General features: G+C 44.0%; 1 protein-coding gene and 1 pseudogene across 1 annotated transcript in view; both read right to left on the bottom strand.

The window, feature by feature from the left end:
• Positions 1-1,700: 1,700 nt before the first annotated feature.
• The window catches only part of HSD17B2 (hydroxysteroid 17-beta dehydrogenase 2), a 38,438-nt gene continuing 16,505 nt past the window's right edge, over positions 1,701-23,633 (bottom strand). Inside the window, 2 exon segments of the mRNA XM_067471046.1 lie at positions 1,701-2,340; positions 6,082-6,243. Of these exon segments, the coding sequence (XP_067327147.1) occupies positions 1,985-2,340; positions 6,082-6,243 (518 nt within the window). The 3' untranslated portion in view covers positions 1,701-1,984.
• Positions 15,625-23,074, bottom strand: LOC132783119 (epithelial splicing regulatory protein 1-like; annotated as a pseudogene).

Below are 23,633 nucleotides of genomic sequence, written 5' to 3'. Positions count from 1 at the left end.
GAAAACTTTTGAACCTAAAGTTCTGATTCGGCAATCCTGAGCCATCCTAAGAACAAAAGCTTATCCTAGTTTCACCACACTGCTGTTTATGAAGTTTACTTCTGGTACTCTGCTATATTTATGATGGAATCACCCCATCTGAGAGTTGTTTTTGAGCCTAACAGTGATGTCGAGCACCCCCCCCCCCCCAAATAAGGGATAGTGACTTATAGTTCTGCAAAGGGCAAGGGCACCAGACTACACAACAAGGGTTAAGTCTTGGTCACATTGCCAAGGCACTGACAACAACAAGGACCCCACGAGGCTTTTGGGAAATGGCTGGATCTTGGGACTTCTGCCCTTTGTGAGAGTTGTAGTTCCCCCAAGGACTGAGCGATGGATCATGTTATCTATCAACTCAGCGCCCATCCGCTGACTTCTACCAAGAGAAATAACTCTTTGCTGCCTGACTTGGACTGCAAGCCACCTCCGCTTCCACAAACCTTCCGCAGGGGCATGGGATTTCCAGTTCTTCTAATAAATCAATATTGTAATAAAATAATAAAGATGTGGGGTGGGAAAGGAAATTTTATATGAACTTTGTATAAGAAATTATTGTATGAAATGTAGTTTGTTCCCCCCTTTCCCCCTTAACTTTTGCCCTACTAAAAGTGACCAGGAAATGTGGAAATGCCCGAGGGAGACCCCCTGCCTCCCTCGGAACTCATTTTTGATTGACTCATAAGGCATGGACAATATAGCCATTTATGGTTTCCTCTGTCTCGCCCTCAGAGTTGGTCCAGTGAGATGAGGAAGTCTATTTGGAATACGGACATTATGATTGATTTACAAAGGGCAGCGTTGATCCCCCCCCCCCCCAGGTCCGCTTGGCCTGATCCTGTTTGTTTCCCTCACCAAAACCCCTCAAAGGACATTAAGCTGCATCGGCTGGAGACATTTTTCCTTTGTTTCGCTGAGCACATGGCCAGTTTCCATTGACCCGTTCATGAACTCTCTTTGTGTTCTGTCATCCCGCCTCCCCTCTTCTGATTCGCTGGCCGGCGGGCGATAGGAGCCCTCCCCCTTGGATCCAGCACGCCCCTGAAGCTCCCTGATTGGTCCAGGAGCCCAGGGGATGGGAGGCTCCTCCGAGCTGCCTGCCCTGTTGCCCAATCACAGCGGGGAACATCAGAGGAGCCGGGGCGGGAAGTTTGAACTCTGGGTTTTCAAAAATTGTATAAATATGCCTGCATCACTGTGCTCAAGCATGCTTGTGGTGGAATGATTCCTGCAATGCATCCGATATCAGCTAAATCGCTAATAAAACACCTCGGTCGCTTGAAAAACTTCTTCCACTTTGGTGAGGATTTATTATTTTAAATATTAATATTTTTATCGCTGAAATTGGCTTTCTCTGGCCTCACCAAGGTTTATTAAGGACTCTCTTTGGTGCAGTCCTCAGGGATCTCTCTCTCTCAGGGAGGCCCCACCAAAAAGTAGCTCGATATCAACAGCTCAGGTTCCCAACAAATCCCAACACATGAAAAGGAGCATGTAAACAGAATGTTCTCAAATAGTATGTAGCCAAAGGATTTGGAAGTATGTGTGTATCAATGAGGGCAACTGAAAGGAAGAAGAATATAATGAGAGCCATGAAGACATTGGAAAAAGAAGCCATTTATTGGCATTTCAGCAAGTGCTCATCAAGTGCTCAGGGGAAAAAATACTAAACCCAAAAAGATAGTAGAAGATATATAAAAAAATGAAAGAAAATTAAAATACACAAGGCACGAATATAAGCAAATACTTGTCGTAAAGCGAAACACTTCCTCTTTGTTCCACACCAACCAATGAGTTTTTGCAGCAGAGCATTAACAACCCCTCCTGAAACCCCACCAGCCACAACTTGACAGATTAACTTGGCAAACAAAGGTCACGGAGAAATGGCTTTCTAATAGATTATCCACTGAAGTTTAGAGAAAGGCTTCCGCTCCGGGTTTGGCTCCTAGTTCTTGGTGTCAGTCTTGGCGACTCTGAGAGCGCTGGGCATGCTGGGCAAGCTCATGCATTTGCCGATGAAAAAGTCATAAAACCACAGAGGCGCATAGCAAAAGATGAGGAGGTATTTGTAGGCGTTCTTCCCTGGCGTGTACAGACCGTAGGGACGCATGGCCAGCAATGCGTGCAAGATGTCATGCAGGATGGGTGAGAAATCAGAGGCGGAGAAAGAAGGCATGTACATGAGCAAGGTCTTCATCGAACAGATGTAGTCATCGCCGTAGTCCTTCCTCACCTCAGGAGTCAGGCTCTCAAAAAGGCTCTGCTCCTCCTTTTTCCAGATCTCCGGGTTGCCCTGGATACCTAGAATGATCAACAGGTATGAATGCATGAATGCCTTACCTGGGCCTCCTGAATTGGAAAGGTCACTTTGACAAGACTGGCACAAGAGAAAGTACTGGATGGAACTCTTGTACCTACAAGTGTTAACTATCCCTTAGTATCTGAAATGCTTCGGAGCAGAAGTATTTTGGACACATTTCACCTGGGATCCCAAAGAGCCCAAGCAGGTTTGGGACATCCTTGTGGTTTGAATCCCAGGAATGTGAGGCTATTTACAATGCCTACTTCAGACCATTTATCCCTATTTGTGGCTCTCAGGTCAATGAGAAAGTGATCCACTTTTGGTTTGAGCCTCAACGTTGAAGGAGCTTTCTTTCATGAAAGTCGGTGGTCAACTCTTTCTGTAATTTGGAGAAAGAGACCACAAGGACCGTCCAGCCCAACGCCTACCATACAAGAATCCACAAACCATGTGAGACTAAAACACAAAGGAGCTGTGATATCTGCTCAACTCAATCCCACAACCTCATCACACCAGAGCTTGGATCCATTTTAAATCTGGTTTCTGCCTCTGGCAAAATTCTGAGGTTTGTAGTTCAATGAGGTGCAGGAGCTGTTGCTGAGCTGAGCTGTTTAAAGGCCCCCTCCCTAAACTACAAGACCCAGAATTCTGCAGGAGGCAGGAACTGGATTGAAAATAGATCCATGCTCTGATGTGATGACATCCGGATTCTACTGAGAATGATAAAGAGAGAAGATATGGGTTGGAGCTCTTGTAGGTACAAGTTCAAGTATACCTTATCTGAAATGCTTGGGTCCAGAAGTGTTTCGGACTACGGGTTGATGAGGAGACCCAGAGCTAGGCACAAAATTCCTTTATGATCCTTATATTCATAGCCTGAAGGTAGTTTTATACACAATGTTCTTAATAATGTAATGCAAGAAACACAATGTGTGTACACCGAAGGCATCAAAAAGAAAAGTGTCCTTGTCTCAACTGCCATATAACCCAGAATACCAAGGCCGAAAATCCCACAATATCTGCTTTGAAATGAGTACACCCTGCCTTATATTCCAGTTCAAAGCAGATAATGTGGGATTTTATTCAGCTGTGTGGAAGGGGCTTTAGAAAGCTTGTTTTAGTCTCACTGTGGGATCGTGGGCAAGTCACACTCCTTTGTCCTTCAATTGTCCACCTCGGCAGTTGAGACAAGGACACTTTTGGGTTGTTTTCCCGGGCTATATGGCCATGTTCTGGAGGCAATTTTTCTCCTGACGTTTCGCCTGCATCTATGGCAAGCATCCTCAGAGGTAGTGAGGTCTGTTGGAAGTAGGAAAAATGAGTTTATATATCTGTGGAATGACCAGGGTAAGACAAAGGACTTTTGTCTGCTGGGGCTAGATGTGAATGTTTCAGCTGATGACCTTGATTAGCATTCAATGGCTTGGAAGTGCCTGGGGGGAATCCCTTGTTGAGAGTGATTTTATGTGCCTGTTTGTTTCCCCTCTGTTGTCATCGGTGTACACACATTGTGTTTCTTGCATTACATTATTAAGAAAACAAAAGAGCAATGATATGTGCTCAACTCAACCCCAAATTTCAGCAGAGACACTTTTCTTTTTGATGCCATTGGTGTACATACATTGTGTTTCTTGCATTACATTATTAAGAACACAAAAGAGCAATGATATGTGCTCAACTCAACCCCAAATTCGACTCAGAACAATAAAGTGAAAAAATATGGGTTGGCGCTCTTGTGGGCACAAGTTCAAGTACACCTTAACTGAAACGCTTGGGACTAGAAGTTCAAGCTAAGAGGTGGGATTCACCCTTTCCTCTAGCATGGAGGCTGCCGCTGGTACTTTAAGCACCAGGAGCCCACAATACAAACATACATACATACATACATACATACATACATACATATTAGGCTTGGGTAGGTTCATTCGTTAGTTTCTAAACTCGTTATGCATTCGTGTTTAAATTAGCTTACGATCCAATATCGAGCCATGCAGGAATAGTGTGAGGAGTAATTAAGAATCGAAACAATTTTTGTAATTATTTTCGTATGTCTGGTGCAAATTTTACAGTTTCTCTTCCCTCCCCGGTAGCAAGCAAGCTGCGCATTTACCCCACTGCGCATTTACCCTGGCCTCAGCTTAAGCCGATGAATTTCCTCTCTCTCTCCCCTCCTGCCGGCCACCTTTGCTCTGCTGCTTCCCTCCTCTTTCCTCATGCTTGTCTTAACCCAGCTAATCCTCTTCCTGGCCAGCAGCTTAAAACTATTATTACTATATCTTATATTATATATTATATTATATTATTATTATATTATTATTATAATATATTATTGTATATTATATTATATTACAGCATATTATAATATATAATATATTGGCTGCCGATTTGCTACCGGGCTCAATTCAAGGTGTTGGCATTGGCCTATAAAGCCCTAAACGGTTCCGGCCCAAGATACCTTTCCGACCACATCTCGGCCTATGAACCCACCAGGACTTTGAGATCTTCTGGGGAGGCCCTGCTCTTGATCCCGCTGGCTTCTCAAGCACGGTCGGCGGGGACGAGAGATAGGGCCTTCTCAGTGGTGGCTCCTCGGCTGTGGAACGCCCTTCCTACAGACATTAGGCTGGTGCCATCTCTCATGGCATTCCGAAGAAAGTTGAAGACCTGGATGTTTGTGCAGGCGTTTGAGTAATTTAGTGCAATCTGGTAATGGAACATAGGAATGGAACAATGGACAACGAACCTGGACTACGCTTGGATGATGAGAAGATTGGGTACGGTTGTTTTTTGTAATAATTGTGCATTGTAATTGCTTATTGATAATTTATGGATAATGTGTTGTTATATGTTGTATGGAACCACTGCTGTTTCTACTGTTTTTACTGTTTGTGAACCGCTGTGAGTCACCTTCGGGCTTGAGATACAGTGGTATAAGCAAAGTAAATAAATAAATAAATAAATAAATAAATAATATTATATGATATATAATATATAATATAATATATAGTAATAATAGTTTTAAGTTGCTGGCCAGGAAGAGCATTAGCTGGGTTAAGACAAGCCGTTTTAAAGACTGGATTCCTGTAAGTGCTGACCATTCTTATGTCGGATTGTTTTTGATGGATATAATATAATATAATATAATATAATATAATATAGTTGTTGTTACTTTTATAACACCAACACTCAACAACAGAGGGAGAGGGAAGCTTCAGAAGTTCCCCCTGTCCCGTTTGGAGGTTTTTTTCGCGCAATCGCGTCCGCCATTAACGAATCGATTCATATATTAACGAAATTTCGTAAATATCAAAATTTTGAAAATGGAAATTTCGGAAATCCAATCAGATTAGAAGCGCTGGCGCCCCCTAGAAACGAAAGAGTTGCGCATTGCGCAATCGCTTCCGCCATTAACTAATCGATTCGTATATTAACGAAATTTCGTAAATATCAAAATTTTGAAAATGGAAATTTTGGAAATCCAATCAGATTAGAAACGCTGGCGCCCCCTAGAAACTAAACGAGTTGCGCATTGCGCAATCGCTTCCGCCATTAACTAATCGATTCGTATATTAACGAAATTTCGTAAATATCAAAATTTTGAAAATGGAAATTTCAGAAATCTAATCAGATTAGAAGCGCTGGCGCCCCCTAGAAACGAAACGAAACCAATTTTTTTCTTGATCGCCCAAGCCTAATACATACATACGAGCTCAAGAAGGAAATAAACTGCCGCGACTTACATGTCCTGAAGCCTGACGGGTGAACGACAGACACTTTAATGCCCCAGCTTGACAGCTCTTGCCTCATGACCCCAGAAAACATGGACAGGGCGGCTTTGGAGGATCCGTAGGCGGCAAGTCGCGGCATCGGGATCCCTCCTGCAAGTGAAGACATCAAGCCGCCTGATTAGCCTCAGTGCTTTACCATGCCTGAAATGAAGGATCCTATGGTCTCAGTAAGTTTTATGCCCAGGTGCGGAAAGGGACCTGTTTGCAAACAGCTGTGAAACAAAACCAAGAAACAGTTTGGACGTTCTTGCCAACTGGAAGCATCTGTCTCTTGATGTGTTCGCCTTGGCTTCTTCCTTCCTTCTCCGCAATGAAGTTGGGCTTGGGCTTTTCCCGCAGAATCAGAAGCCTATGGGCTTGGAAGGAAGCCCACTCACTTGAATGGGACTTGCTCCCAGGTAATATGGAAACGGATGGTGTATTATGAGTTGCATAGCTACATGGACGAGAATCACCACAACCTCAGCACTTTGTTCTGCAGGGAACATACTGTAAATCACATTGGAAACATTACCAGGCAAATAACTGTGTTAGTATGTTTTGTTCCATTGTGGCAAACAGAAGAGCACAAACGCTTCGGAGATTCGTGCGTGGCTGGTACAAGGCACTGAGGATGAATGATCGCTCCATTCTGATTGTGTTGGATTTGCTTCCAAACGAATCGAGTGCCTTCACCGTCACTCACTCCCCCAAAACCTGGGAAGTTGCCCATTGAAATTCTTTCTTATTAAGAATTAAGAATTTTCCAAGATACAACCAATATTAAGGACAAGAAGGAAGAGGAGGAACAGAAAGGGAAAAGGTAGAAGGCAAAGGAGGATATGTCAAGGGTATGCCGTGTCTTCCAACTTTCTTTCTGACAGTTATTGTTGGAAATTACAACCTTCTTCAAGCCTCCTCCAGTCATTTGTTTATAATCCTGTTGCATACTTATTGTATGTATGTTCTGGTATGCAGCTTTCTTTCCTTGCTCTATGTTTTTTTTTCCTGAGAAGTTGTGGGAGAGGCTGGAGACCATGTAACCCACTTTGAGATGAGTATGGAGCACAGGCTGCTTTAGACTTTGGGACTGCTCAGATCACAGACTTGCAAATACTTTGCTGTTTATTGTGAGAGAGATGTTCTGACCAGATGGCACAAAAACTATCTCAAACATATCTGTAACTGACTGATAAGCTGTGTACCTGTGTATGCTGTGCACATAAAGGTCATGAGTAAACCAAATATGTTATTTTTACCAAAGTCTACCTTATTTTGCCTCATGAGTGCATAATACATATAAACAAGTTCTTTTTATGGGAGAGGACATTTATTTTTGGGTACTGAGAAACACTTCTGAAGAACTATTTTTATGCACTGGCATATTCTCTGTTTCCTCACAGATCAGAGACAACAGGTTATTCAGTCTAACAAGTGAAGCCAATTGCCTTGCATATTTATTAGGCTTGGGTAACCATGGAAAAAAATGGTTCTAAACTCGTTTTGTTTTTAGGAGGCCCTTGCGTTTCGTTATTTTTAATAATTCCGAAATTTTCCTTTTAAAAATTTCGAAATATACAAAATTTCGTATAATTACTAATCGATTCGTTAAGGGGGAACGCGATTGCGCAATATGCTAAAAAAACCTCCAAATGGGATAGGGGGAACTTCTGAAGCTTCCCTCTCCCTCTGTTGTTGACTGTTGGTGTGATAAAACAAACAACAACTATAAAACTTGCACCAGACATGCGATAATAATTACGGAATAATTACGAAATAATTACGAAATAATTACGAAATAAATTGAAAAAATTGTTTCGAATCTAATTTACTCCTCACACTATTCCTGCATGGCTCAATATTGGATCGTAAGCTAATTTAAATACGAATTAATAACGAATTACGAAATTAACAAACGAAACCGCCCAAGCCTAATATTTATATTTGGTTGTATACCATTTGAGAAGATTCTACTCAAACGGGTTTTTGGCTCTAAAAGGTCATGCTTTTCTAAAAGTTAGGCATATACGAGGGACTCCTGATAAGTCTTTGGCTTTAACCAGAAAAAAATAAGATAGGAAGAAGGAGCTGGGGGTGGTGACGGCCGACAGGGAGCTCTGGCGTGGGCTGGTGCATGAGGTCACGAAGAGGCGGAGATGACTCAACGAATGAACAATAAAGGAAGATGAAACTTTACATTTATTCCACATACTCTCCACTGATATCAACACACTTCTTACATCGGTATTCCAAGTTCTGTAAGCCTTGCAAAAAGAAGGATTTTGGTTGTGCCTCAAACCAGTCATCTGTAGCAGCCATGGCATCAGAAATGGTGTGAAATTTGGTACCCTTGAGGTGTTCTTTTTAGGTTTGGAAAAAGATGATAGTTGGAGGGAGCTAGATCCAGTGAATAAGGTGGGTGGTCAACCAGATGAAAGCCTAGCTTCACCAGTTTTGCAATGGTCACTTGAGCAGTGTGAGCGGAAGCGTTGTCTTGCAGAAACAAGTTCCTTTGGACAGCTTGCCGCACCTTTTGGCCTTCAGAGCTGCCTTAAATTGGTCCTTAGATTGGTCGAAGAAGAAGAAGAAGAAGAAGAAGAAATGATAATAATAATATTATAATAATTTAAATTGTATGCTAATGCTTTTATGTTAAGCAGGTTTGAGTCTTCTTCAGGAACATAAAGCAGGGTATGACACCACTCTGATGGCCAAAAGCGAGGAGGAGCTGAGGAGCCTTCTATTCAAGGTGAAAGAAGAAAGCGCAAAAACTGGGTTGCAGTTAAACATAAAAAAACCCAAGATTATGGCAACAAGAATGATTGACAACTGGAAAATAGAGGGAGACAACGTGGAGGCAGTGACAAACTTTGTATTTTGCAACAAAGATCCGCCTAGTCAAAGCCATGGTATTCCCTGTAGTAACCTACGGATGTGAGAGCTGGACCTTAGGGAAGGCTGAGCGAAGGAAGATAGATGCTTTTGAACTGTGGTGTTGGAGGAAAGTCCTGAGAGTGCCTTGGACTGCGAGAAGATCCAACCAGTTCATCCTCCAGGAAATAAAGCTCGACTGCTCATTGGAGGGAAGGATACTAGAGACAAAGTTGAAGTACTTTGGCCACATCATGAGGAGACAGCAAAGCCTAGAGAAGACAATTATGCTGGGGAAAGTGGAAGGTAAAAGGAAGAGGGGCCGACCAAGGGCAAGATGAATGGATGGCATCCTTGAAGTGACTGGACTGACCTTGAAGGAGCTGGGGGTGGTGACGGTCGACAGGGAGCTCTGGTGTGGCCTGGTCCATGAGGTCACGAAGAGTCAGAGACAACTGAACGAATGAACAACAACAATATAATATAATATAATATAAATTGTATGCTAATGTGAGGTATAATAATAATAATAATAATAATAATAATAATAATAATAAAAAATGGCTATTCAAACAAGCTTTTGAGGATGCCTAGTCCCTGGTTGATCTATGTTATTCGTTATGCAGCTTTGCACTTTATCTCATGCCCTTATCCCATGGTTACACCCCTGGACTTTACCCATTCCTTGGCCCTATTGTTTACAGCCTGGCCATGTTTACATTAGCTATCACTATTGATGGATGTGCACTGTTTTATTCTGAGTTTTATCTTGTTGTTACATGCGAATTACAACCTTCTTCAAGCCTCCTCCAGTCATTTGTTTATAATCCTGTTGCATACTTATTGTATGTATGTTCTGATATGCAGCTTTCTTTCCTTGCTCTATGTTTTTTTCCTGAGAAGTTGTAGGAGAGGCTGGAGACCATGTAACCCACTTTGAGATGAGTATGGAGCACAGGCTGCTTTAGACTTTGGGACTGCTCAGATCACAGACTTGCAAATACTTTGCTGTTTATTGTGAGAGAGATGTTCTGACCAGATGGCACAAAAACTATCTCAAACATATCTGTAACTGACTGATAAGCTGTGTACCTGTGTATGCTGTGCACATAAAGGTCATGAGTAAACCAAATATGTTATTTTTACCAAAGTCTACCTTATTTTGCCTCATGAGTGTATAATACATATAAACAAGTTCTTTTTATGGGAAAGGTCATTTATTTTTGGGTACTGAGAAACACTGGCATATTCTCTGTTTCCTCACAGATCAGAGACAACAGGTTATTCAGTCTAACAAGTGAAGCCAATTGCCTTGCATATTTATTAGGCTTGGCTAACCATGGGAAAAAAATGGTTCTAAACTCGTTTTGTTTTTAGGAGGCCCTTGCGTTTAGTTTTTTTTAATAATTCTGAAATTTTCCTTTTAAAAATTTCGAAATATACAATTGTTTTTTATAATTGTGTTTTATGTTATGGCTTGTTTCAGGCACCTTGTGCCTTGTGTGAGCCATCCCGAGTCCCTTTGGGGAGATGGTGGCGAGATACAAGAATAAAGTTATTATTGTTATTATTATTTGAAACACAGCAAGATTAGTTCGCAGCAAACAAGATCCCTATGCTGGCTGTTGTATTGGATCCCGCTTCAGACATTTCCCAAGTGTCTAGGACTGTGTGATGTATCGGCAAATACATCCAGATCCCAGTAGGGTGGCCTTTTGCAATGGACAGATGGTAATTTTGTCAGTGTTGATTGTGTTTAAGTGCAGACCAAGGTTGTGGGGCACTGCATCCAGTGTGCCAATCACCACTGGGACCCCCTTGACTGGCTTGTACCAAAATCTTTGCAGTTCGATCTTTAAATCCTCATATCGTATCAACTTTTCCAGTTGTTTCTCTTCAATCCTGCTGTTACCTGGGATTGCAACATCGATGATCCATTCTTGGTTTTTTAACTTACTTACTTAGGCTATGACACCACTTTGGTGGCCGAAAGCAAGGAGGAGCTGAGGAGCCTTCTAATCAAGGTGAAAGAAGAAAGTGCAAAAGCTGGGTTGCCGTTGAACATTAAAAAATCTAAGTTTATGGCAACAAGAATGACTGGCAACTGGGAAATGGAGAAAACATGGAGGCAGTGACAGACTTTGTATTTCTAGGTGTAAAGATGACTGCAGACGCAGACAGCAGCCAGGAAATCAGGAGGCGCTTACTTCTTGGGAGGAGAGCAATGTCCGATCTTGATAAAATAGTGAAGAGTAGAGACATCACACTGGCAACAAAGATCCGCATAGTCAAAGCCATGGTATTCCCCATAGTTACCTACGGATGTGAGAGCTGGACCATAGGGAAGGCTGAGCGAAGGAAGATAGATGGTTTTGAACTGTGGTGCTGGAGAAACGTTCTGAGAGTGCCTTGGACTGAGAGAAGATCCAACTAGTCCATACTTCAGGAAATAAAGCCTGACTGCTCATTGGAGGGAAGGATAGTAGAGGCAAAGATGAAGTACTTTGGCCACATCATGAGAAGAAAGGAAAGCTTAGAGAAGACAATTATGCTGGGGAAAATGGAAGGAAAAAGGAAGAGGGGCCGACTAAGGGCAAGATGGATGAATGGGATCCTTGAAGTGGATTGACCTTGAAGGAGCTGGGGGTGGTGACAGCCAACAGGGAGCTCTAGCATGGCTGGTCCATGAGGTCACGAAGAGTCAGAAATGACTGAACAAATGAACAACAACAAAACTTAGGCACTCCCTCATAGCTCGAGGATGATGGTTTTCCAGATGTGGTGTCTTGGCGGTGGGTCCATAGGTGGTTGTGAAGCCCTATTCTTGACCTGCATGTTCTCCTGCAGTGAGGACATCAGTTTCCAGACGCAAGGCAGTCCCGGTCAGGGTTGGCTTGACGCACTTTCCTCTTGGCAAGTTTCTCCCTTTCAACCTCCATTCGTGCCTCTTCAAATTCTGCACCACTGCTGGTCACAGCTGACCTCCAGTTAGAGCGCTCAAGAACCAGAGCTTCCCAGTTCTCTCTCGGTGTCTATGCCACAGTTTTTGAGGTTGGCTTTAAGCCCATCTTTAAATCTCATTTCCTGTCCACCAACATTCTGTTTCCCGTTCTTGAGTTCGAAGTAGAGTAAGTGCTTTGAGAGATGGTGATCGAGCATTTGGACAACGTGACCAGTCCAGCAGAGTTGATGGCAGAGGAGCATCGCTTCAATGCTAGTAGTCTTTGCTTCTTCCAGCACGCTGACATTTATCTACCTGTCTTCCCAAGAGATTTGCAGGATTTTTCGGAGGTCACACTGGTGGAATCGTGATGATCGTTGCATCCTTGAAGTCTGCTGAGATTTTCTCGGTCACCCACACTTTTTCTATGAGCTGGTGGAGTTGTGTCAGCTCAGGTCCTCCCTCTTTCAAGATTTCAGCAGGGATCCCATCAGGTCCACTGGTTTTATTATTTTTTTGTTGGCTGATGGCATTGCTGACTTCTTCCAAACTAGGCAGTGCTGCAAGCTCACCCCTGGTTTGTTGTGGAGAGAACCTTTGGCCACATTGGAGCTACGATTCAGCAAGCTTTGATAGTGCTCTTTCCAATGTAATGCAATTGATTTTTTGTCCTTCAGAAGTTTGGTTCCATCTGATGAGCATAGAAGGTGTATGCCATGGTTTCTTGGTCCACAGATGACCTTTGTGGCTTTGAAAAATTCCTGAGCATGGTATCTGCCAGGTGTTGGATTTCTTCAGCTTTTGTCCACCAGATGTTATTGAGTTCTCTTGTCTTTCTTTGAACCTCAGCTTTTGCATGATGCCTTGAGCTTGTTTTTCTGGCAGAAGAGCATGTTGGTGATGACAAGGTTGTGTTCCGCACATTTGGTGAGAAGCAGGATGCCATTCGAGTTGCTGTTTCCAACCCCATCTTTTCCTATAATTCCTGGCTACAGCTCATAGTCTCGTCCAACTCTTGCATTAAAATCCCCCAGGAGAATGCTTTTGTCCTCCTTAGGTATCTCAGATAGGACGGTGTCCAGCTGACAATAAAAATGTCCTTGATGTTTTCATCAGCATCTAGTGTTGTTGCATGGGTGCTTATGATGGTTGCCTGTTGGTTTTTGACAAAATTATTTCAGAAGGTCAAGAGCCAATTAATGCCAATGGGTGCTTTGGTCAGGTGCCTTACCAGATCATTTCTGATAGCAAAGACAACTCTGTGCATCCTTCATTCTTCTTCAAGCAGTCCCTTCCAGAAGAAGGTGTAGCCTCCTTTTTCTTCCTTCAGCTGACCTTCCTTCCTGTTCTCCGGGTCTCCTGAAGTGCTGCTATGTCGATGTTAAAGCATCCCAGCTCCCTTGCAATGATAGCAGTCCTGCGTTTTTTAATACAATTGTTACGTCAAGAGTATTGTGCTCCAAAACTCTTGTCAGTCAGAATTCGGAAATCCCAGAGTTGTTTGATGTATTCATTTTCTGTAACTTTTTCAGGCTTGTGATCCCACTAGTTCTTTGTCACAGGTAGATGGTGTTTGTGGCACAAGTTCCAATGGATTACCTGAGCAACGGTATTCTGCCTCTGCTTGTAGTCGGTCTGTGCGATAGCGGAAAGGGTGGCATGTTGATGATGGAGGAAGTTTGTTTTCCACGAGGATATGTAGCAATGGATTTGCACTACACTGGCAGTGGTTCTCAACCTGTGGGTCCCCAGATGTTTTGGCCTTAAACTCCCAGAAATCCTAACAACTGGTAAACTGGCTGGGATTTCTGAGAGTTGTAGGCCAAAACACCTGAGGACCCACAGGTTGAGAACCACTGGACTACAGGAAAAGAGATCCCACCGAAATATCAGAAATAATTTCCTGATTGCAAGAACAATGGGATGGTGGGATATTCATCCCGAGACTGCCTTGGAACCTCTTTCTCCAAGATGAAGGTGTTTACACAGAGGCCGGGTGGCCATATCTCAGGAGAGCCCGGATTGTGTATGAATTTGTGGTAAAATGAGTGGTTGAATTAGAAAGCTAATCTGTGGCGTATTCCTGCATGGCAGAAGAGGGTGGGCTGGATGCCCTTGGGCCTCCCAACTCTATGCATCACTGCAGCTTGCCTGTTTGTTGCTTCACCGTTTGCCAATTGTGTCAAGCAGTCTACTCCAGTTGGGACTGTTCTGGAACAGCTGTTCCAGGAGCTCCAGATTTATTTGCTGTGTTTAAATGTTTGTGTGCAATCCCATGCTTGGGATTTTGCAGCAGGGGGTTTCCTGTTATAATTTGCACTTATAGGGCAAGCCACCTGCCAATTATAGTTAGGATTCCTGGTCCCGCCCCTTTTTTGCTTTTTGGAGGGAAGGGAGCCTTTTCCAGTCAGTCACAGCAAGGTCAACCAATGCTGTGTTTACTTCCCCTGTACAAAGGCTTCAACCTTTAAGAGCTCCAGGGAAAGAACGCCAGGGAAGCATTCCCACAGCTTTAACGGTCTCCTAAGAACTCCAGGGATTCCTTCCTACAGCCTTGGGAGTTTCCAGGAAGACAGCCAACTCTAAAGAACATCCATTGCCTGTCTGGTAGGTCCTCTCAGTGTTTCGAGAAGCAGTTCGGCCTGGCAGAGGAGCCCACACCAGTGGGGGTTGGATTTTAGTTAGCCTTGGGAGAAGTTAAAAAGGGGAATTTTCCTTTGAAGAAAGTTATTGAAGATAGTGCCTGTTCCCTGCGGACAAGTTTGAGAGAACTGATACTTTACCAAGAAAGCCTTACAATTTCTGTTTGATTCATTAATAAAAGACTTTGTTGTACCTTTTAAGCCATTTAAAGATTCCTTTTGTAAAGGAAGCCTCTGAGAACTTTTCCTAGGGCCCCTGGCTTCCCGCTGGGTAAAGGTTACACATCCTATATCTAAAGTCAACTAACTATAGGCCCAGCGGCCACAGAACAGGGACAAACGGTTTGGGAGTCAACTTTCCCACATCTCTCCCTCTTTGGCTTCCAATGCAAAAGTGCTCAGAGACAAATCAGATGAGAGATAAGAACTTTAACAATGTGCCGCTGCTGTAACTGCATGTGAAACACATACTAAATGTTCCCCTTTAACTTTATTGCCTATAATGAGCGCAAGTTGATTATAGGCACATCCATGTATCAGGATCCAGCTTCCAGGCCTTGGGTTTTGGCGCTGGAACCCGGGATCCTGACGTAGGAATCATAGAATCATAGAATCATAGAATCATAGAATCAAAGAGTTGGAAGAGACCTCACGGACCATCCAGTCCAACCCCCTGCCAAGAAGCAGGAATATTGCATTCAAATCACCCCTGACAGATGGCCATCCAGCCTCTGTTTAAAATGTTCCAAAGAAGGAGCCTCCATCACACTCCGGGCAGAGAGTTCCACTGCTGAACGGCTCTCACAGTCAGGAAGTTCTTCCTCTTTGATAAGATTGACATTGATAAGACTTTTGCAGCTGCCGACCTTGAAAGACAACAACTTGTAGCTTGGCGGGAATGTTGCGCGGGGTTTTGACTTGGCGGGAAATGTACTTTCAAATGAGGGGGGGGGGGGTGTATATAAGGAGGGACCAGCTGGTGCCGAGCAATCTCGGCTTTTCACATGTCCATGCAACCAGTAGTAAAGTTTCTCATTGATACCAGAGCGCATTCCTGTCTCTTCATTGGGAGCAGCTGCTATGAGCTGACATCCGTGTGCGCTCAGGCAAGTACAGGCGGAACAGAATGGGTCTGTTTCCCTGAAGATCACAGGTGACAGTAAGGAACATATGCTAAGTTGTTTGCCTGATGGCAATTGTTTTGGCTGTTCCCATTACACAGGTGGAGCCAACGCGGCAAGCTGGCCGGGGTCCAGGCTACTGCTGGTGTGGAAATGCGTGAGACACGAGACCATTGTGTGTCCATGTTCTCTCTATAGGCAGACAGATTATTTGCTGTGTTCTTTCCTTGTGTGATCCTGTTGCTTACTCTGCTATCTCTCCTCTGCTTCCACATTGTGCTTTCGCCAGGAAGAAACACCAAACCCTTAAGTCCAGGCAGCAAGTCCTGCTTTCAACTGTCCCCTTTTTCCTGTTACTGCAGCACCATGTAAGTTAGAATTGGCAAAAAGCAAAAGTCTTAACAAACTCCCTCAAAATTATTGCATTTTTGCATGGTGCTTCATTCCTGTACAAACCTACTTACTTAGGCGATCCCTCATAGCTCAGGGATGATGGTCCTCCAAGTGCAGTCCTTGGTGGGTACATAGGTGGCTGTGGAGCCCTATTATTGACCCACATGTTCTCCTGTAGTGAAGACATTGGTTTCCAAGTGGAAGGTGTTCCCGGTCAGGGTTGGCTTGATGCACCTTCTTCCTCTTGGCACATTTCTCCCTTTCACCCTCCATTCGTACCTCTTCGAATTCTGCAGCACTGTTGGTCACAGCTGCCCTCCAGTTAGAGCACCCAAGGGCCAGGGCTTCCCAGTTCTCTCTCAGTTTCTATGCCACAGTTTTTAAGATTGGCTTTAAGCCATTCTTGAGTTTGGAGTAGAGTAACTGCTTTGGGAGACAGTGATCAGGTATTTGGACAACATGGCCAGAAACATATATAGGTAAACAGGACAGGGATATAAATGAGTGGGTTAAAATAAATACTAAATAAGATGATAGATGGTGAGAGAGACTAGATAAGACAGATACGTAGATAGAGGCAAGGTAATGGTAAAGGTAGTCTCCTGACATTAAGTCCAGTCATGTCTGACTCTGGGGTGTGGTGCTCATCTCCATTTCTAAGCCGAAGAGCCAGCGTTGTCCGTAGACACCTCCAAGGTCATGTGGCCGGCATGACTGCATGGAGAGCCTTTACCTTCCCGCCAGAGTGGTACCTATTGATCTACTCACATTTGCATGTTTTCGAACTGCTAGGTTGGCAGAAGCTAGGGCTGACAGCGGAAGCTCACGCCGCTCCCTGGAATCGAACCTGCGACCTTTCGATCAACAAGCTCAGCAGCTCAGTGCTTTAACCCACTGCGCCACCGGGGGCTCCACATAGAGGCTATAATACATAAATTAAAATAAATAATAAAATGATAATAATAATAATAATAATAATATACCCTTAATATCCTAGGCCCTTGGGAAGAGCCCGATATTTAGAGACAAAGCCCAGACATTTCCACCTCTTGTGCATGTGTGCTGTGATGTTATGTACATGTAAATATATAATAATACATTTATTACTTGCCTCTCCTATCTGTATGCTAGACAGACATACAGACAGACAGACAGATAGATGATAGACAGATAACAGACAGGAGATAGATAGATAGATAGATAGATAGATAGATAGATAGATAGATAGATAGATAGATAGATAGATAGATAGATAGATAGAGATAGATAGATAGATAGATAGTTAGTTGCTGGTGATGACCTATATAGCTTGAACCTGGCTTATTTGCCATGTCTCCCTTTATGAAGCGCTTACAGCTCTGAGATACTCTGTCCATTTCACTACCACCTTTGGCTCATTTAGATGGAAGCTCCAAGGCTTGGGAACTCCCTCTTTTGTTGGGTAAAGATGACTCCCTCCTTGTTGTCCCTCAACCTGCATCTGAAGACATTCCTGTCCTGGCAGGCTTTGGGGAATTAACTGTGATGGACTGCTTTGCGTCCTGTCTGTGATGGACCTTCTAATTATTTATTATTTTATTTAAAGCATTTCTATTCCGCCCTTCTCCCCACAAAGTGGATTCAGGACGGAGCACAACATATATATGGCAAGCATTCAATGCTGGAACCTCTGTTTGGGTATCAGCCAGCACATCAATGACTTAAATCTAGAAATAGTTTTCTAAGATCTACAGAGACGCTCGCTGGAACACCTCAGCAAGCGAGAGTCCAAAAGTGGCAGGCTCAAACCCAGAACCTGCCAAAAGATGCCCGTGGACATAGGCCCATTTCTGCATTTATGACTATCAAGAAAAAACACTGTAGCCTTACTGATAGAAAAAAGGCAAGGGGAGCTATGTCTCATCACAAGTGATAATGCCTCAGACTCTGAGAGATACAAGGTTCAGACTCTAAGAGAGATACAAGATTACTATACATTTTAAGCTAAAGTATATTGTGCTGGTACAGCTGTACCAGGAGCTCAAATTCTGTTTGCTTTGCATTAAATGTTTGTTTGCAATCCCAGGCTTGGGAATTCGCAGTAGGGTGGCTTCCTGTTATAGTTTGCAATCATAGGGCAAGCCACCTGTCAATTATCGTTAGGTTCCCTGGTCCCGCCCCTTTTTGAGTTTTAGTGGGAATAGGAGCCATTTTGAGTTCAGTCCACACAGAGAAGCCTTTCGCACAGGACATAAAACGAAGAGCTCTTTAGAAAGCTTCGTCTTCTATGGCTTGGCCGGGAGACATAAGCTTTACAGCTTGGCCAGGGTTATACAGCCCTACAGCTTGGCCGGGGAGATATACAGCCCATAGCTTGGCCAGGGTTATATAGCCCACAACTTGGCCGAGGATCATACAACCTTACAGCTCCTTTGCTGAGGGACTTCAGCCAGCCATCACCGAAACCTGAACTCCTTTTCCTCTGGAAGTCTACAAAGCTCTGCTTGGTAAGGGTCTCTCACGGAAGCCAGAAGCAGTTGGTACCGGGTGCAGGGGCTCCACGCCAACAGAGGCAAGTACAGACTCCCCAGATTAGAAGTTAAGGATTTCCCCATTAGTTAGTATACAGTTATGAAGATAGTGCCTGTTCCCAGTGAACAAGATTGCAAGAGCCAATAGACTGTTAAGAAAGCTTGAAAGTACCTGTTTGTTTTCCTTAATAAAGAACATTGTTGAACCTTGAAGCAATCTAAAGACTCTGTTTGGGGGAATCCGAGGGCCTTTAATCTGAGGCAGCCCCAGCGTCCTGTTGGGCACACAGAATGTATGTCCTGTCTACAGTCTGATGCACAGGCCCAGCGTGCGACAGCACATAGATGTTGGGCAATGTGTATTCTCTTTACTTAAGGCAAAAGTCTCAGTAGATGCCAGATGATACCAGCCTTAATGTGAACTGCCTGAATAGCAGTGTAAAGACCAGCATTTTACTCAGAACCTTTGATCAGAAGTTTCAGCGTACCAAAACAACATGCTGAAGTATATTCTTGAAGTCGAACATGACCCCCCCACCCCCCAATATAAGATAGTAACTTATAGTTTTGCTAAGGACAAGGACACCGGACTGGATAATAAGGGTTAAGCCTTGGCCATGTTTGATAGTGTGTACATTTAATCAAGGTTCTATGCCCTAGGTTTCATATATAGCAGAAGGCAGCACATTTATTACTGAGAAACCACCTCCCTTTACCCTTATGTGCTCTCTTGAACTTCTGTGGGACTCAGGGGGGGAGGGATAAGTGGGTATATTCTCTGTATCATGATTTCTATATTTTCATATTTTCTCCCTGTGTATCTGACTTTTCCTGACCCTTTTGGCCCCATTCCCCTTTTGAAAAAATGTATAAAAATATATGAGGAAGCTACCCTGGAATGGAAGGAATTACCAGCTGAAAGAACCCTTATCTAAAAACACTAATTGCATGGACGATAACAAAGGGCTGTGCCCTCTAGCCTCGGAGGTTTTGACTACCAGGGGAAATGGCCACTTAGCAAACTTTGATCATATCTCAATAGGACAGAGGAGCACCTCGTCCTGATCTGTCACCCATTCAATCTCTCTCACAAAAGCACCCACCTAAGTTTCCCCCCATTGTGCCTCTGTCTTGGCATAGAAGAAAATCCAGATCAGAATAATAGAATCATAGAATCAAAGAGTTGGAAGAGACCTCATGGGCCATCCAGTCCAACCCCCTGCCAAGAAGCAGGAATATTGCATTCAAATCACCCCTGACAGATGGCCATCCAGCCTCTGTTTAAAAGCTTCCAAAGAAGGATCCTCCACCACACTCCGGGGCAGAGAGTTCCACTGCTGAACGGCTCTCACAGTCAAGAAGTTCTTCCTCATGTTCAGATGGAATCTCCTCTCTTGTAGTTTGAAGCCACTGTTCCGCGTCCTAGTCTCCAAGGAAGCAGAAAACAAGCTTGCTCCCTCCTCCCTGTGACTTCCCCTCACATATTTATACATGGCTATCATATCTCCTCTCAGCCTTCTCTTCTTCAGGCTAAACATGCCCAGCTTCTTAAGCCACTCCTCATAGGGTTTGTTCTCCAGACCCTTGATCATTTGAGTCGCTCTCCTCTGGACACATTCCAGCTTGTCAATATCTCTCTTGAATTGTGGTGCCCAGAATTGGACACAATATTCCAGGTGTGGTCTAACCAAAGCAGAATAGAGGGGTAGCAATACTTCCCTGGACCTAGACACTAGGCTCCTATTGATGCAGGCCAAAATCCCATTGGCTTTTTTTGCCACCACATCACATTCCTGGCTCATGTTTAACTTGTTGTCCACGAGGACTCCAAGATCTTTTTCACACGTACTGCTCTCGAGCCAGGCATCCCCCATTCTGTATCTTTGCATTTTGTTTTTCCTGCCAAAGTGAAGTATCTTGCATTTGTCACTGTTGAACTTCATTTTGTTAGTTTTGGCCCATCTCTCTAATCTGTCAAGATCGTTTTGAATTCTGCTCCTGTCCTCTGGAGTGTTGGCTATCCCTCCCAATTTGGTGTCGTCTGCAAACTTGATGATCATGCCTTCTAACCCTTCATCTAAGTCATTAATAAAGATGTTGAACAGGACTGGGCCCAGGACAGAACCCTGCGGCACTCCACTCGTCACTTTATTATGGTGGTATTGCCAACACCAATGTTTATTGGAAACACTCAAAGAACAAGGCTAAGCTTGTAGGCCTTTTAGGACTCGCCAGCCCCTTGCTTTCAATCTCTCCCCCTTGATTTCAATCTCTCCCCCTTGCTTACCTGGTGATTTAACATCATGTGAACCCCATGAGTTCTGATATCACCAGAAAACTCCCCCAGGAATCCCAAAATGTCCTCTATAGTGGCAGCATAAGGAAGACCATGCAGTCATATGCAGTCCCTGACATTGGTCGAGGCACAAACTGCTGAGGTAGTACAGGAAGGATTGGGGGAGTTGGGAGAGGAATGAGAGGAGTAGAGGAGTGTGCAGAAGTCACTGATACTATGTATGTGTTTAACTGTTAGAGTATATATTTGTGTCTGTAACAGTAGCTAAAACTAGAGTTATCTGGTTTGAATCCAGGGTGAGCGTTGCCAAGGAGACCAGGCAGGCTAGCTCAGGAGAGTGAGAAGTGGGCGGAGCAAGCAGGAAAAGTTATAGGCGTCTTTGGAAAAAGGCAGTGAGTGTGTGAGAGTGTGGAGAAAAGCCTGGGAGAGAGGTGTGTGTGAGCAGCTGGAGGTTTTTCAGTCTAGAAGGACTGAAGAGAGAAACCTGGCCAGTTTCTTTAATCAAGGAAGACTAAAGGAAGCCTGTTAGGATCCCTAGTCAAGGAAGGACTAGAGATCACAGATTTGATCAAGGAAAGATCAAATTGGAAGGCTAGTTATAGTGGGAAACATTGTTCACTAAAGAGCTTCACCTCAGTAAAAGTTGGCCACGAGCTGTGTTATTTGAAAGAATGGACTATATTAAAACCAAGTGACATTCAAAGTTCTATAAGTTATTTAACAGCCTGCAACCATACGCTTTGTACACAATAAACTTGTTATCTTTTGTTAAAAACTGTCTCATCTCATCTAACCTGCCTCTGTAGAGCCAGATCTCATCGGTGATACCTCAAATACCTCAAGTTGGTGGCAGTTACCTGAATTTACAACTAATAATTGGCCTCCTCTATAATATATTCTTATACACAATTGAGGCCTGAGATTAATTCCCTCCATAATCATCCACATCTGCACAATTGGGTTGCGCACCTTCTCAAGGAGTATTTGTTTAGTACCTGCTGAACCTCAGCTGCTGTACACCTGAAGAGCTCTATGTACCTTTTGCCCAACAAGTCTTTGTGTTTCTTTAATGCATCCTGTGCATATTCCTAACACACTAACAGCACAAATGCATCTCCAGTTGGCCTATTTTGTGGATAGGTCATAAAAAGGATTCCTTCTTTTCCACCTGTCACTGGGCAGTGTTGACCAAAGAATGTTAACAGTTCCTCCGTTGTTACATTGAATGGCAGACCCCGCAAGCAAACAATCACTTGGTTCTCTTTAGACAAGAACTGAGCAACTTCATTGGATGTCCCTCCAGCAATTTTCAAGAAGTCTTCTCCTGTTGCTTTGTACACCTCAATGTACCGGTTCCCCATATGATGATTGTGTCTCTGCAAACCTGATGAGCGCCTCTTCATTTCTCCTGACTTGGGCATTGAGACAAAGTGCAGCCCCTCCCTTGGCAATATTCACTTCTTTGAAGAACCGCTCAATGTCTTGGTGCCATGACTGCCATGGCAAGCCTCTTGCCCGGATAATGGTGTTATCATCTGTGAGTTCCATCTTGCTGCACATTCCACTTTCAAATTCATCCTTTCTGGATCTGAAAAACTGTGATTGTATGGTTCTGAAATTAACGTTAAAATGATGTTTCCCATATCTTCTACTTGTGATACTCCATGACGCTGTATTGAATTGTTCTTCTCAAGATCCAGATATTCTGCTATCATGTTAGCATCAAGTTTGTCAATTCCAGGTGAACCAGGACAACACTTCTTGAATTCTTTCCACAGATCAAAAAATGAGTAGAAGCATTCAGGTAATAAGATATTCTTTTTTGAGGCTTCAGGATGGAGAACTTGCCTGATATGAAGTTGCCCATCAGTTCAGAGACAGAAGGAAGTACCTACACCAATATTTAGTTCATTGCTCACAGACTGATTAAACTGTCTCAGTGCCTGCTTCGGCTGCACAGACAGGGCCAAGCTGTCTTTGGCAATATTGGTGACTTCTTGACATTCCTGGGTCAACTCCAACTGATCAGGCCCAATCAGCACTTCATGAAGATTTCCCACCTTTTTGTTGGCCATGTCCACCACTCTCCATGGGAGTTGGATGAGCTCCCTCTCATTGGAGCCCAGCAAAGGGCCCTGAGCCCTGGCGGTGGCTCTGAAGAGGACGGCCAGGTAGTCAGGAGACGTGGTCATGCTGGAGGGGAGTAGGAGCCCAAGCCCACGCGTGGAAGGGGAAGCAACCTTTACCCAGGAGTCAGGAAGGGAGAGAGAGAGAGAGAGAGAGAGAGACCCACTCAACAGCCCCCCGGAGCCACCCCTTCCAGCCACCTCAAGAAGCCTTCTCCGCCCTTGGAGAAAAGAGGCGCAATGACCCTGTGTCATCCCGCCATCCATCCAGGTTGAGTGTTGGGCTGCAGTTGGAGGCTCTGGTCAGATGCTCCAGTTGGCCATGGAAATCCACCAACTGACTCTGGGCAAGTCATGGCCCCAGAAAGCCCCATGGTAAGTTCACCTTATAGTCAAAAATGACTTGAAGATATGTCATAAGGCAGTAAGATGATTCCAGGCAGAGCACAGTGGAAGGTTCTAGAACAGTGTTTCTCAACCTGGGGGTCGGGACCCCTGGGGGGGTCGCGAAGGTGTGTCAGAGGGGTCGCCAAAGACCATCAGAAAACACAGTTACTGTTGGTCATGGGGGTTCTGTGTGGGAACTTTGGCCCAATTCTATCATGGGTGGGGTTAAGAACGCTCC

This window comes from Anolis sagrei, chromosome 8, assembly GCF_037176765.1.
Source record: "Anolis sagrei isolate rAnoSag1 chromosome 8, rAnoSag1.mat, whole genome shotgun sequence".
Taxonomy (NCBI): Eukaryota; Metazoa; Chordata; class Lepidosauria; order Squamata; family Dactyloidae; genus Anolis; species Anolis sagrei.
The sequence above is the reverse complement of the archived record's forward strand: the minus strand, read 5'-3'. Positions and strand labels throughout refer to the sequence as shown.